Source organism: Pollachius pollachius (genome assembly GCF_949987615.1).
Source record: "Pollachius pollachius genome assembly, chromosome: 10".
NCBI classification, from domain to species: Eukaryota; Metazoa; Chordata; class Actinopteri; order Gadiformes; family Gadidae; genus Pollachius; species Pollachius pollachius.
The window spans coordinates 21,411,162-21,426,701 of NC_136943.1; the positions used below are offsets into that span (position 1 = coordinate 21,411,162).

The 15,540-nt window shown below is 47.5% G+C and overlaps 1 protein-coding gene across 2 annotated transcripts; it reads left to right on the plus strand.

Annotated features, from left to right (window-relative positions):
- Positions 1-410: 410 nt before the first annotated feature.
- On the plus strand, positions 411-14,856 carry ganabb (glucosidase II alpha subunit b). Of its 2 annotated transcripts, XM_079744445.1 has the most exons (25): positions 411-464; positions 1,174-1,275; positions 1,388-1,496; positions 1,595-1,722; positions 2,134-2,313; positions 2,501-2,566; positions 3,678-3,741; positions 4,127-4,217; positions 4,564-4,660; positions 4,809-4,989; positions 5,540-5,693; positions 5,804-6,039; positions 6,681-6,807; positions 7,268-7,347; positions 7,924-8,064; positions 8,377-8,473; positions 8,796-8,897; positions 9,575-9,818; positions 10,740-10,804; positions 11,349-11,425; positions 11,834-11,908; positions 12,370-12,483; positions 12,587-12,699; positions 12,928-13,028; positions 13,581-14,856. In XM_079744445.1, exons 1-25 carry the CDS (start codon positions 445-447, stop codon positions 13,688-13,690), a joined length of 2,874 nt encoding a protein of 957 aa, XP_079600571.1. In that variant the 5' UTR covers positions 411-444; the 3' UTR covers positions 13,691-14,856. The 2 variants fall into 2 exon arrangements, with proteins under 2 accessions (XP_079600571.1, XP_079600570.1); XM_079744444.1 differs by lacking the exon at positions 2,501-2,566 and having other exon boundaries at positions 424-464.
- Positions 14,857-15,540: the final 684 nt, after the last annotated feature.

Below are 15,540 nucleotides of genomic sequence, written 5' to 3' on the forward strand. Positions count from 1 at the left end.
TCATTCGCCCTCCAATAATGAATGCTGATTTTAATAATATCTCTTTTTAACTTTCTTGAAAAAAAGAAGAAGCAGGAATGGCCTTGAATATATTTTAAACATGTGTGTATGAAGCACCTACACAAAAAACTACACACATACAATCAGACCCGGAGGAGACGCACTGAGCTTCAGCTGACGTGTCCAAGCCTTAGAGGATGAACACCCGCAGAGGCAAGATATTCATTTTTGGCACAGCGGGCAACATTACAGTATTTTAAAGCATTTCCTTTATTGATGAGGTAATATCCATTCACAGTTCTTCTGTGGCATCTAAAATACAAGTTCACATCGTGGATCGCCTTTGATTTGATTATAGATTATTCATATCGCTGCATATCTTTATTTCCCAACAGTCTTTGCGCCAGGGAGGAAGTGGGCGGAGCTACCAGGAGCGTTACCAAGATGGCCCCCTTCGTTGAAAGGTAAGACAAAGCGCTTTAACCGTCTAACCTGACCATTAAACGTTCGTTTACTAAACCGACAGCGACCTTGAAAACACGAACCCCGTCCGACATTTAGTCGACGAGAAGGGGCGATTATCGGGACGGGTCTGAATCGCAACCGGGGAGGAAAAGCCGGAGAAGTGGAGAACGTTGAATGGGTTAGTCGGAGCGGTCTGACAGCCACTGCCGTTAGTGGAGCCCGGGGGTCGAACCCGCAACCTGCCCTAATCCCTCCAGAGCATCCACCACCAGGGCCTGGGCAGAACCTCTTAATGCGGTAGTATCATTTATCGAGTAGGTGTTAGCCTTTGGAAGGAAGTTTTGCGGTAGTAACCCTCCACGTTAGCGCAGTGCTACCTCCTCCTCGCTAATCCAATCACTGTCTGCTCCGCATATCGAGTATGCTTTCTGGATTATATCGCTCTTTCGTCTCAGCATCGTGGAAAAAAAATATAACGCTTCAATCTACACCATGCATATTATTATTCAGTTACTTTTCTAATCCGATTCCGCGAATCGTCATGCAGAGGAAATGGCGAAACCGTTAGTGACGTTCACCCTCCGCCGCGCGCCTCGGAGCGTTTTAACCGCGGCGACGGGGTTCAGTGCTTTAATTTTCTGCAAGGCCTGCTTTATTGTAAGCGACCCAGGATGGGTTTCATGCAAATGTGATGTTCTCCCTGACTAGGATGGCGCCGGTTGTGATGCTGTGGCTGGCGCTGTGCCTCAGTGGCACCTTGGCTGTGGACCGGGGAAACTTCAAGACCTGCGACCAGAGTGCCTTTTGCAAGTGGGTCAATCTGCATCGTTCATTACACTTTTTGCATGATGCGTTTGCGGAGTACCAACAGAGTAATTGCTATTATTAAGTGTGTTATGTTTGTGTGCGTGTGTCCACCCAGGCGTCAGAGGGCACTGCAGCCAGGCCAATCTCCCTACCGGGCGCTTTTGGACACCATGGAGCTGACTCACACCAAGCTCACCTTGCAGCTCATCAATGACAACAACAAGGTACAGGAACGAACCACTTTGTGACTCGCTGTTACTGTAATGGTGAAGGGTGCCGTTCGAGGGGCGTTCCCTGTGTTCATCACCTTGTTCTCTGCCAGGTGCGCCTGCTGCTGGAGCTCTACCGTCTCCAGGGGAACATGACCAGGGTGAAGATTAATGAGCTCAAACCCCTGAAGCCCCGCTACGAGGTCCCTGATGTCCTGGTCCAGCAGCCCCTCACTGAGCCGTAAGTACGCCCCCCTCCACTTGGAGACCCACTCATGTAAACCAGCTAAGGGGAGTTGGGTGGGAGGCTTCCCAACAGGGATGGCTTCCAATACGAACACACATTGGTGGTTGGATTAGCATGGGAGCAAATTATAGTCTTTGTTTTAAGTCAGCCGGCCAGCCAGGCATGCAGGGTTTCTTTTGACTGGCAGTGGTCCGAGTCGCTGCCTGGTCAGGACGATGCATGCGGCTCACAATACGACCGACCACCCTGGCCAAGTGGGAAACCTGTCGTCATTTTGGAGATAAACACACCTGCTGCCTGTTCTAGAATTGCATGTTCTGGCTTCTAGTATCAAACAGTCCAGCTGTCCGAGGGATGTTGGATGAATCCCTCTCTCTCGCCCCGTCCCACCCCCTCCTCTCCCAGCCTGTCTCTCCTGTCCCAGGATGAGAATGGCGTGGTCCTCTCCCTGGGGGGCGAGGCCCAGCGGGTCATCCTCAGCGCCCGGCCCTTCCGCCTGGACATCATGGAGGGCCACGAGCTGCTGATGTCCCTGAACTCCCGCGGCCTGCTGGCCTTCGAGCACCTGAGGACACGCAAGGACACGTGAGCAACGCACTCCGTTCTATTCCACACAAGCCATTCTCCGAGCCGCCCCCTGTGGCTCGTTGTATTCTCCGTACCCACGGATCGGTGCATGATTGTTCTCACCTAGATGCTTTTGTTTTGCCCTTGAAATGGTTCATACTGTCTCTGACTGGTTGTTCTGTCCTCTTCTCCCTTATCGTCCCAGTTTCTCCTATAAAGTAACTAGCACAGTGGCTAGCGTGTGGGATAGTATCAAGTGGGTATTCTCTAGGTAAAGACCCTTAAAGCTTTTGTAAGTGTGTATTCTGTATCTTGTGCCAATGCTGGCCTTAGTTGTATTGAACCTAAAAGCAATGGTAGATGATTAATTTCACTGAAAAAATGTAAATGTTTATAGCTCCATTTTGATCTATAAAAATATAAAATGTATTTTGATTAATGACTCAAATTATGTTCTTACCTAATTACCTACATTTTGGAAATTATTGAACCCAGTATGGATTTTTTCCTTAAAGAAATTGCACACCTAGCCTGCTGGGGTCTAATTGAAAAAATATTTTATTTATCATACTTTTATTATTCTGTATTGTATAACAAATGAATCAAAAACACAGAATCTTCAAGCTGGTTTACCACTAACTGCACGACTTGCCAAGCTTCCTGATCAAATAGGCTAACCCCCCTCAGTCCCCTTTCCCCTGAGCCCAATACAAGAGCTCTGTGACCTTTGAATGGACAGCATATGGTCGATAGGTTAATGTTCAGCTTTAAGACCAGCACTCTCCAGAAACCAATCCAGCAGCATCTTTCTTTGTGGTTATGACTTGTCTTCCGGTATTTGCACATGCTCAATCACATGTGGACACCCATGGTTACCCCATGCAAGAATAAAAATGACCAAATAAATGAAGTGGCCAGCCATCATTTGCATTCCCGTGGCCCATTTCTGTTTCACTATTACCTTGGAGGCACATACTCCTGCATACGTAGGAGTCTCATTTATGGAGGGAGGCTTCCATAAAGGTCTCTGTCCCATGATGCCGGGCAACAAATAGCCACAAGGCAGGGATTTGCTCATCTACCTCTTCTGAGCGGTGTTTCCTGCTTAGCACCCAGCTGCACTCTAGCCCCTCCCAGTCCCCGCAGACACCCGATGGCGTCCATGACCTCTGCATATTGCCTTCCTTTGCCTGTTTAAGTCCCACTCTCCTAGTTCCCTCATATTGTGTTACCACCCCCCCCCCCCTCCCCCCTTTTGAAATGTGTTGCTCCGACTTTGACACCTTTTTGTCTCTTTCTCTGTCCCTCTCTCTCGGTCCGTCTCATGTTTCGCCCTCCTCTCCTCCCCCCCTTCCCTACGTCCCTGTGGTGTCGCGGTGCAGAAGTCAGTCAGACTCCGAGGCAGAGAAGCCCCAGGCCACGGATCCGGCGGACCAGGCTGAGCAGGTGTGCTACGGTCACGGCTGTTCTAATGATAGAGCAGATTTGGATAGCGTAGACATGGGCTGCTTGATTATGGCGCATTTATTGCGTGGATGCATTTATTCAGCATTTATCTTCAAAAATCACTTTGTAACTGAGAACTTTTAAATGTCCCCCTTTGAAAAATACACAAAATGTTCAAATCTAAAATAATGTTCAAATATGTATTCAGCTGTACAATTTCTATAAAACATTTAATGAATAATAAAAATAATAAAAAACATTCAAATTCGACTATATTAGTTCGGAGAAAATTCGAAATCACAATCAAAATGTGATTAATTGCAACGCCCTACTGCAGACCCAAACGTCTCGCGGTGTTCTCATTGTTCGTCATCTGCCCTCCCAGCCCAAGGCCGATGACAAGGTGGAGGAGGAGAAGGATGAGGAGGGGATGTGGGAGGAGACGTTCAAGTCCCACACGGACACCAAACCCAACGGTACGACCGCCACCTCTTCGCCAGCAGGCGCCGCCTGGTGCCGTCGGGCCTTAAAGCACCTGCGTTTGAGTATTATAATGTCATGTCTAATGTTTTTTACTACTACTGCCTTGCCAAAAGGCAGTAGTAGTAAAAAACATCCTTGCTAGTACAAGATTGTTGCTTCCTTGCTAGTACAAGATTGTAATCAACCAGATCAGTCGCATGAAGATGCAAGCGCAGCTTTAGTTAATCTGCGCTAAATGTCCGCTGTGGAGATGTGTTCTCTCTGTGTTGACCTCTCTATCGCCAGTGGCCAGTACATTGAGTCTCTTTGTGCTAACGTTGGTGGTCGGTGCCCCTGCAGGTCCCTCTGCCGTCAGTCTGGACTTCTCTCTGCCCGGAGTTGAGCATGTGTACGGCATCCCAGAACACGCAGAGACTCTTAAACTCAAAACCACAGAGTGAGTGATCTGTCAAAATATGGAACAGATAACGGGCAGTTAACGATTAACAAAGAAATGCGTAACCAAGACAAAAATCCAATAATGAATGGAAGACAGGTTAAATAAAGGAGAAATAGAGTTGCTAATCATGTGTCTGTCTGTTCAGCGGAGGGGACCCCTATCGGCTTTACAACCTGGATGTGTTCCAGTACGAGCTCTTCAACCCCATGGCCCTGTACGGGGCCGTGCCTGTCATGCTGGCCCACAACGCCCAGAGGACCACTGGCATCTTCTGGCTGAATGCTGCCGAGACCTGGGTGGATATCAGCTCCAACACCGCTGGCAAGGTACCGTGGCTTCTGGACCGTTACCTGTCGAGCACCTGCAGTCCACCGTCTAACAGCGTGTCCAGGGCTAATACAGATCAAGTTATTTTATTAGTCAAATGCACTCCATAACATAACCGGCAAAGCAGTCCTAGCTGGCAATGCCATTTTTGTGTAATTAACAACGTAAAAAAAGGAAAAAATAATTGTTTAAGAAGACAAAAAAAAAAATAAGAGTAACAAAGTACAGTGAGCCACCACAAAGGACAATCGTAAGTTGTTTGTTTTGATAAAAAATGAGTTTCTGCTCTCATTCCGATGCCTAAGAGCGTTTGTCTATTATGCTGTATGATAGCACTGGTACATGTTACAAATTACGACTGCGAGACCTTCACTCGCAAGACTGCGACTTTGTGTGGCGCCGTCTTGCAATGATGTTGATGACGGTGGAGTTCTGTGTCTTTGTTTCTATTTTTTTTATCAATCACTCCTTGTGCCTCATATCTCCTCTCTCTCACTCTTCCTCCTCTCTGTCTCACTCTTCTCCCTGTGTGTGGCCCTCTCCGTGCAGACGGTCTTCGGGAAGATGCTGGACTACGTTCAGGGCTCCAACGAGACGCCCCAGACCGACGTGCGCTGGATCTCAGAGAGCGGCATCATCGACGTGTTCATCATGCTGGGCCCGACGCCCTACGACGTCTTCTCCCAGTACGCCTCCCTCACAGGTCAGACCCCCCTCCCCCCGTATGATAAGGCGTATGATGTTTGCCTTTCGGATGCTGCATGAGAGATGGGTCCCCATCTGAGCCTGCCGTCTCCCTTGGCCCCCTCTCAGGCACCCAGGCCTTCCCGCCTCTGGCTGGCCTGGCGTACCACCAGTGCCGCTGGAACTACAATGACCAGGAGGACGTGCAGGCGGTGGACGCCGGCTTCGACCAGCACGACATCCCCTATGACTTCATCTGGCTGGACATCGAGCACACCGACGGCAAGCGCTACTTCACCTGGGACCCGCACAAGTTCGCCACGCCCAAGGACATGCTGCAGGGCCTGCTGGAGAAGAAGCGCAAGGTACGGCCGCAGCCTGGGCGCCGCAGCCTGGGCGGTGAAGGGAGGCGTGTAGTAAAGGGGGGGTGTCAGGCCACCAGCTGGGATAAGCCATCACAAGCCTTTTAGAAATCAGGCTTTTCCTGTGTTTTGTTGACATAACAAGTGGCCGTGTCCACCTAGATGTGTGCTGGATAGATCAGTCTCCCAGCCTACCCAGTGGACTGTAGCAAACGTTGCTCATCTGTCCATCATACATCCAGGTGGACACTCCCACTAAATCTAATTACACTAACAACTTTTCTATCTAATCGATTTTTCTACCTGCTTGTAATGGCTGATCACAGATGCCGTTGGTTTTCCTGCAAACAACCAACTTGCTTTTAAAGCATACCTACATGGCCTTTTTACAACTGGTTGAGAGTCACCATTCACTTCAAGAATGTTGAGACGTGTTCACCAGCATCTGAGTAGAAGACCTAAACAGACCTGTCAATCAGTACAGTTATTATTGTAGCCCCTATGTTATTGATCCGTGACTGACTATGCCGTCGACACCAACGATGGGGCTGAACATCTTAAGTCCTAAACCAATGAAAAGGGTTGATTTGCTCCAGTCTATCTCTCCCGGTCCTTCATGGGTTCCCTGCTCCCTGTGGTTTCAGATGGTGGCCATCGTGGACCCTCACATCAAGATAGACAGCGAGTACAAGATCCATACGGAGATCCGCTCCCAAGGCTTCTACATCAAAAACAAAGATGGAGGAGACTACGAGGGCTGGTGCTGGCCCGGTAAGAGACCCACGGCCCACTGATGGCATTAACCTTTACAGCATTAAGCAGACGCTTTCATCCAAAGCCCTTTACAATAAGTACATTTGTCAGAAGAAGTTGAAACAATATAACTAACTAATTAACAATATAATTAACCCATTCCCTGTATAAAACAGAGATAGCTACGGTAAGACGCTGCACAACCAAGTGCGACAAACAATAAGTGTGTACATTAAGTGCCAGGACGTACAACATACAATAAGTATTCCGTGTCGACATAACAGCCTCTTAAATTAGCAACGCTCTCCCTCCTGTGTCCCCTACTCAGCTGGGTTTGTTGTTATTGCATCTGGCGTGTTTTATTTATAGACTGATCTAGCTGTCTGGACCGTGGAGAGTGTTCCCTCTGTGTCTCTCACCCCTTGGCCGCCCTGACTTCAGTCCTAATGGGTCCCTGGTGACGTCTCTCTCTCTCCAGGTAATGCCGGCTACCCAGACTTCACCAAGCCGGAGATGAGGGCATGGTGGGCCAGCATGTTTGCCTACGATCAGTACGAGGTAGGAGCAGACGCCTCACCGACTAGTGACCCTCTGCCTACTAGGGCTCGTCAGGCAAACCGACAACCATTACAGAAAGCTTGCAATCCAACTGTCTGGTAGAAATTAGATTTGACATCTTCAAATACATTTTATATTAGCTTATGTATTTTGGTAAAATGTGAAAGCAGGATATATAACGACATTGTCCGAAATTAATCTCTTGCTGTTTCATATTGTCGCTTAGACCGAAATGGTTTGTTCCCCGATAGTTAGTGGCTTGCCCGGGTAGGAGGAGTTTGAATGCGTTTGACAATTGACGTTTTTGAAAGACGCTGAAATTGGTTTTGCAGAAATGAACAGTGTGAGAATAATAAAGGGTATTTTTAACATACAGGCATATAAACCTATTCTAGTAGTTGCCCAAATGCAATTATTAACCCTAAAAAAGCATGAAATGGGATTTTCAAAATCTGTTCGAAATGTATCCCACTAACAGTGAACGGCTGGTAAAGAAACTAAGTGCACGTAGAAATATAATCCATGGCAGCGGCTTTCAAAGGGAATGGGTTGACCTAATGACTCCGACCCCCACAGGGCTCCATGGAGAACCTGTACACCTGGAACGACATGAACGAGCCGTCGGTCTTCAACGGGCCCGAGGTCACCATGCACAAGGACGCGGTGCACGGGCTCTGGGAGCACCGCGACCTGCACAACCTCTACGGCTTCTATGTGGTGGGTGTTCTCCTTCAGCCCCACGCAGCTACTGGGTCGTGGGCCCAGGAACGCCTCAAGAGCCGTGTCCTAGCCTCCATCTCCGGTTTTGTAAAGAGGAAAGCATACATTGGAACTACACTACCGGTCAAAGGTTTGGGGTCACCAAGACAACTTCATGTTTTCCATGAAAGCTCACAGTTTTATTCAACAATTTTCAGCTGTACTAACATAATTGCATGAGGGTGTACAGGGGGCCTCTGTACACATGTGCAGTCAATTACATTCAGGGTTAGGGTTTGACCTTTCCTGTCTTCCCCCCCGTCCCTGTAGCAAGCGGCCACGGCCGAGGGCCTCATCCAGCGGTCCGGGGGTGTGGAGCGGCCCTTCGTCCTGACCAGGGCCTTCTTCGCTGGGTCCCAGCGCTACGGTGAGCCCCCTGGAGCCTCCTGCCCTCCGATACTCATTAGGGGAATCTTCTTTACCATGGATCTTTAAGATCAATGTTCCCGTGAAATGTCCTGTCAGAGGGCAAGCGAATGAGATGAGGTCTGCCACGAAATGTTCTCATCGGTCAGGGGATTTCATAGGAATTCCACAATACTCAGGCTATCCCTGAATAGTGTTAGCCGAAGGGAGCGGTATTGATTTATGCGTCTGGTGTTTGGTTGTGGTTCTCACTTTGTGTCAAAGACTGCTGTCCCGGCTTATGCAGCTCACCTGTGTGTGTGTGTGTGTGTGTCCTTGTCCAGGCGCTGTGTGGACCGGGGACAACGCCGCAGAGTGGGACCACCTGAAGATCTCCATCCCCATGTGCCTGAGTCTCGGCCTGGTGGGCATCTCCCTCTGTGGAGGTGAGCAGCGACAATGAAACCCAATGACCGCCCAGGCTTGGCGGGCTTCTTTATCTATCTCTATCTGCTTCACATCTGTTAATGGAGTCTGAATGTTATGAATGTACGGGTTAAAATTGAGGAGAGGTTAACCGATAAAAAAAATGTTTTGTTTGATGGCACAAGGATAAGTTGTGCTTTTACCGTTACGAGCAAACCCTCTGAGAATCAGACCAGGACTTTACTTACAGGTATACACTACCGTTCAAAAGTTTGGGGTCACTTAGAAATGTCCTTAATTGTCCAAAATTGACTCCTCATTGTTAATGTGGTAAATGACTATTCTTGCTGGAAACGGCTGATTTTTAATGGAATATCTACAGAGCTGTGCAGAGGCCTATTCCAAGCCACCATCACTCCTGTGTTCTAATGCTACATTGTTTAGCTAATCGTGCTAAAAGGCTAATTGTTGATTAGAAAAGCCTTGGGCAATTATGTTAGCACAGCTAAAAACTGTTGAATAAAAGTGGGAGTTTTCATGGAAAACATGAAATTGTCTCGGTGACATCAGACTTTTGAACGGTAGTGTAAATTGTAGAGTCTAGAGCTCGTATACAACAGATTGCTAAGGAAACCTGTGTGACCCCACCGGGCTCCTCTTGGACTAACCCCCCCTCCCTCTGTGTCCGGGCTCCTAGCCGACGTGGGGGGCTTCTTCAAGACCCCCAACAGCGAGCTGCTGGTGCGCTGGTACCAGACGGGGGCCTACCAGCCCTTCTTCCGGGCCCACGCCCACCTGGACACACCCCGCCGTGAGCCCTGGCTCTTCGGCCCCGACAACACGGCGCTGATCCGCGAGGCGGTGCGCCAGCGCTACGCCCTGCTGCCCTACTGGTACCAGCTCTTCTACCATGCCCACCACACCGGCCACCCCGTCATGAGGTGAGTGAGGAGGAACCTGATGGGGCTCCCCTCGCCCCCGGGTAGAGGGTGCACCATTAAGGCTCAGTACCGATCGCAATGACCCGGGTTAGATTCCTGCCCCCTGTGGTCCTTTGCTGCATGTCCTCTCCCTGTATATCTCACTCTATCATAAAGCAAAAAAATGTTTTTATAAAAAGAGGAAAATGGTAATATGATGTCACTTTGAATCCACGGTGACTCCATTTTTGAGTGTTCGTTTCTATAGTACTCGGGATCCATTGTTTGAGAAGGTGGCTCTGTTGAAACGTCAATGCAAGATTACAACTTTGTACCAAAGGTGTTTTAAATTCACCTCTTAAACGCCACCCACTTGTAAATTGAGGGATTAGATCGGAGAACACTGGGTTTACCAGGAACACTGAAACCAAAGCTATATGTAACGTAGGACTGCTGTGTGGGCATCAGTGGCTTTAAGAGCCTACCTCTGGTCAGTCTATTACTGCAGAGCTTCAGTTCACCAGATGGCTTTACCAAGCCAGCTCACCACGCCCACTCTTTGAATAAACACACGTTTGTTTTAAAAAGCGTTTTTTCTAAATGTCATAATGGCCACATGTGGCCTTATGAAATAGAAGTGGCAATAAATAAATAAAATGTGGCATTATAAAATAAATAACGTTCTTGTGTATGTTTCAATATATTCCTTTATATATTTATTGCCTCATTTAGAAGTTTAGTGGTTTCATTATACATTTAAGATTGACCCAAATAGCGTTCCAAACATTCCATACTGGTCACCGTGACAACACTTTTTTTATTATTATTATTGTATGACAATGTTTCTATGAGAAGCACTTTGAGCCTGCCTAGTGTATGAAAAGTGTTGCATGAACAAAGTTCCCTTGCCTTGTAACACTGTCCACCTTGGCCCCTGGGCAGACCGCTGTGGGTGGAGTACCCTCAGGACGCCGCCACCTTCGCCATGGACGACCAGTTCCTGCTCGGTGAGTCGGCCGCGCTCGCACACAACGCCGCAAACCTCACATTCGTCACCTCTTTGAGCTTATTAGTGTGTTTTTTCCATCTCTTTTACATTTATAAAATTGAATTAAAAATGTGTTTATCCTTTTAATGTTTATACAGAAATCCATTTAGTTTCTGTGTGGCTGCTAGTGACCTCAGTGTCATTCCCTTGACGTTTGCCAGAATAGAAACTCATTCAGTAACCGTAGCTAATGCTCTGACACAGAAAATAACCAGGCATAACCTTATTGTCATGGGCGTGGATGTAATGGTGGTGGGCCACAACCTGCCATGATAGGTCTGTGCCTCAAATCACAGCAAGGACCGGGGACATTGGTTAAAGGAGTCCTGAGTGTGTCAGATGGCGGCTTCAGTACAGTTACCTGCTCTGACACTGTTGGCTAAGGGAGGCACAAGTCGGTCAGATGGCTCTCTCACTGTGCCTGCTCTGACACTGTGTTTAACTAGTAATTTGAGTGTTTCAGATGGCTCTCTCAGTGTGCTGCTCTCTGTGCTGTGTATCAGGGCGGGACCTGCTGGTTCATCCCGTCACAGAGGAGGGGGCCAGGGGGGTCACCGCCTACCTGCCCGGGAAAGGAGAGGTGAGACGACTCTATTGGGCTGTTTCAATTTTACATCCAATGCTTTCATTTTTCTTGCAACTGATACATACTGGTGTATTCTGCTAAATGTTTGTATTATCCCGTTACTGGAAATGTAATGCGGGTGGGTGGGGATAAATTGAGCATTGTACAGACTGGGAATTCTAAATATTTAACCCAATAGGTGTAGTGGGTGGGTGGGTGGTGGGTCACGGGTTTGGTGTAATGACTTCACAAACAACGAAACACATTGTAGTTCAGTGAAGACGATGGATGAAATGTGACCAATCTCCACGACGCGTTCATCTTGCTCATGTTTGTCGGTTACACTGCATGCCGTTGTTCTTTGTTGATGTGAGGACTTATTGAACAGGAAGTTCTGTGTTCCCAACGGTCCGTGTGTTTCAGGTCTGGTTTGACGTCCACACCTTCCAGAAGCACAACGGCGCCCAGGACCTCTACATCCCCGTCACCATGAGCTCCGTAAGGCCCCCGATTTGCTTCGCTAGAGGACTATTGATATCATCAGCTTAGCTCCGGAGGTACAGCGGGTTGACTGGTATCCGGGAGGTTGCTAGTTCAATCCTGGCTCCTGCCAGTGTCAAGCAAGACTGTCCCTGAGCAAGACGCCTCACCCTGACTGCCCCTTCATACCCACATCCACACATCGGCAGCGGAGTCGCCCTGTGTGGATGACTCTGCCATCGGTGTGTGAATGTTTATATGAAGGGTTGTAAGTCGCTTTGAATGAAAGCGTCTGCTAAATGTAAACAATTAATATCACTATTAATTGCGAAAAATTCCCCTCCCAGTATTGCCGCTCAATGTGTCCCTGTAGTTAAGGTGCACATTTGCATCCTGTACCTTTTTCACATGGTTTCAGCCGATGAGCTGCTAAGCATGCGGTCCATCTGGTTGAACAAGGTCTCTCCCGTTCTCCGTAGATCCCGGTGTTCCAGCGTGGCGGCTCCATCATCCCCAGGAAGCTGCGTGTTCGCCGGTCCTCCGCCTGTATGGAGCACGACCCCTACACCCTCTACGTGGCCCTCAGCCAGCGGGTAACTATGTCCTTTATATCTCCCTTCCACCCCTGCTGCTATGGTTGCCCCCCCCCGGTCCCCGTCGGAGGCCTGACGCCTTGCTCTCGTTTTTCCGCCGCAGCGCAAGGCGGAAGGCGAACTGTACCTGGACGACGGACACACCTTCAACTTTGACACCAAGGGAGAGTTCATTCACAGGAAGCTGTCCTTCTCCAACAACATCCTGTCCTCCAGGTGGGACATGACCCTCACTTTGTCCAGGGACAGAGCTGGGGAATGTACCCACTTGCCTAAAATGCTTCTCGCTGTACTCTTTTACGCGGTGGAGAAGACCAGAGCATTTCCAACGGTGTCATGGTGTCTGTCAGCACGCTATGTCGTTTGTCGTTTAAATCCATCTCTCCGATCTGTCCTGTATGGTAACATAACTCCTGTGCCTCTAACCCCCCCCCCCCCCCGCAGTAACTTGGCCCCGGCTGCACATCTGTCTACCATGTCCTGGATCGAGAGAATCCTCATACTGGGGGCCAGTAAGCCCAGCAAGGTCACCCTGAAGACGGCCGGTGAGTAATGGGAGTGATGGGAGTGGGGTACCTTCTACCGCGGGGAGTGACCACCGAGCAGCTGTTTGCTCCACTAGAACGTGATCAAAAGAGTGTGAAGGCACACCTGAGAAATTAGTCCTCAGTATGATATTACTCTGGCATTAGTCAAGGGACTGCCATTGGCTAAACGCTGTGCTACTAGCTTAGAAGGGTATATCAAATTTGTAGAAGAAGCTAAATATTTTCAGCAAATATCTAAGTTAAGATTGAGCCAGATGTTCAGATTTGAGGTATTTCTTCAGATTGGGAAAGATTGGTCCCAGGATTTCTAGAAAGTGTCAGCTCCAGATGGATGACTCTACAACGAGGGTGACAGCCTCTCTGTTGCTCGGTTGTTACTTGGGTTCCCTCTACTGGCCGGCGTAGTGAACTACGGTTTGCATAAGGGGCATTGGACATGACTGGATCATTTTCCTTTGGATACAAATAACATGTGTAATCATTTTTACCTCCCATTATGTATGACACTGAATATATATTGACTGGCCCTCCCTCTCTCCCACTCCGCAGGCGGCCAGGACAGCCAGCTGGAATTTGAGTTTGACGCGTCCATGTCGGTGCTGACGATCCGGAAGCCCGGCATGAACGTCGGAGAGGACTGGAGCGTGGTGCTGAAGTAACCATGGAGACTGATAGGGGCGAGCAGAGGACGCTGGATAGACTGAAGGATGATAGGCACTTAAGACAAACACGCACACACACACATAGACACAGACATGCAAATTCGCACATACACACACTCGCACGCAGACACACACACACAGACACGCAAATGCGCGCACACACTCACACGCAGACACACACACACACACACACAAAAACACACACTCGCACAGAGACACAGAGGCGCATACACACAGATACTCGCAGACGTTGATTTAATCTGTTTCACGTGTGCCGTTCATTAATGTGCCCATGTACACGCATACATGTTCAGTGCCCACATATCCAATTAGACCACATGTTAGTGTGACGGAGCCACAGGAGAAAGTGTCACCACCATGTTCCTCTCCTGTCCATTAAAACTAATAGTTGTGTACTAAAAGGTTGCCATTTAGATCGGGATGTTTTTTCATGTATTTCAATTTAGATTTAACTTTTGATCATGAGGTGATGTGTTTGGTAGTGGGCGAGATGCTCTCAGAGAGGATATCTTATGAAGGCACACATTCCCAAGGAGCTGTTGAACTACATGGACATGTTTGTATTTATCCCCTTTTATATTTCTTCAAATCCATTCCATCCACTGATTTTTTTTCTTTTCTTTTTGTATACAGAAATCCCAATTGTGTTAATTGAACCACGAATAATGCAAGTTGCCTTTGGCTCAGTGATAATCTTAACTTCAGTAGTGATGTCATATACATTTCTTTCTTTTTTTCAGCAATTTCCATTGTTTCTTACAAATGTAAGAACAAATGATGTAGGGGCAAAGTATTCCCTTCAACCTGTTCCCAGAGTTAATTTCAGCAAAGTGTAGACGCTGCAATTATCATGACACAACACTTTTTAGAATAACCGCTACTACTGAAAAATTAGTAATGTTCAGCATTCGTTTTTAACCAAATGCAATATAGCAACAGGGATTGTGAACCACTGATGTGAAAGATATCCTGTTGGTGTATTTCTTCTCCTTTTTGTCAGACTTTTGTTTACTGGATATTTTTTAAATGCACTTGAAGATGAGTGGGAAATAAAATGCAGTTTACCCGTTATGGTGTATAAGCCCTACTAGACGTAGATAGTTCTGATTTTTCTATTTCATTAAAATTAATGTGTAATTTGATTTGTGTTTTCAGGGGTCATTTCAGCTACACTTCTACACCACATTCCACTCTGCGCTCCAGGCTGATATTTGATTCGATTTTACCGGCACAATATGATCTTTCATTACATTTATATAACATCCCTTCGAGTTGTTTTCATCACTTGCGTATATTTTAGATTATGAAATAAATTCTAGTGAAAGATTAAGCTACACCCGAGAGATACCATTTGAATAAGGATAAGAAACCTTATTAATACATTTTTCACCAATAAGAAATTATTTTTGATGAATAAAGTGAATTAAATGATCGTAGTGTTTTGTTATCGGAAATAGGCAGAAAAGCACCAGACAAATCTTGTTTGATGCAAACAAAAGGTTCACGAAGCAGGAACAAGACAAATATCTCCATCACATGCGTTGCACTTGGCTGGGCCCATTGGAGTTCTGGACATGTTGAAACGTTTGAGTTCAGGTGACCAAATATGGAATTCTCAAGAGATTCAAGTGTGTGCTTTAGTCTGGAAACTTATCAACCAATGCACGCTGGGACTTTTGTTGAATTGGGAGTATGGGAGGGTATGAATGCAAAATTCGAGCAATCAAATACTCTCCCTCTAATAAGACATCCCTCTGAATACTAGAATTTAAAATGTGAGGATGGTGACATTTCTTGGTTACCTGCTTAATTTTCCCTTTTAATTA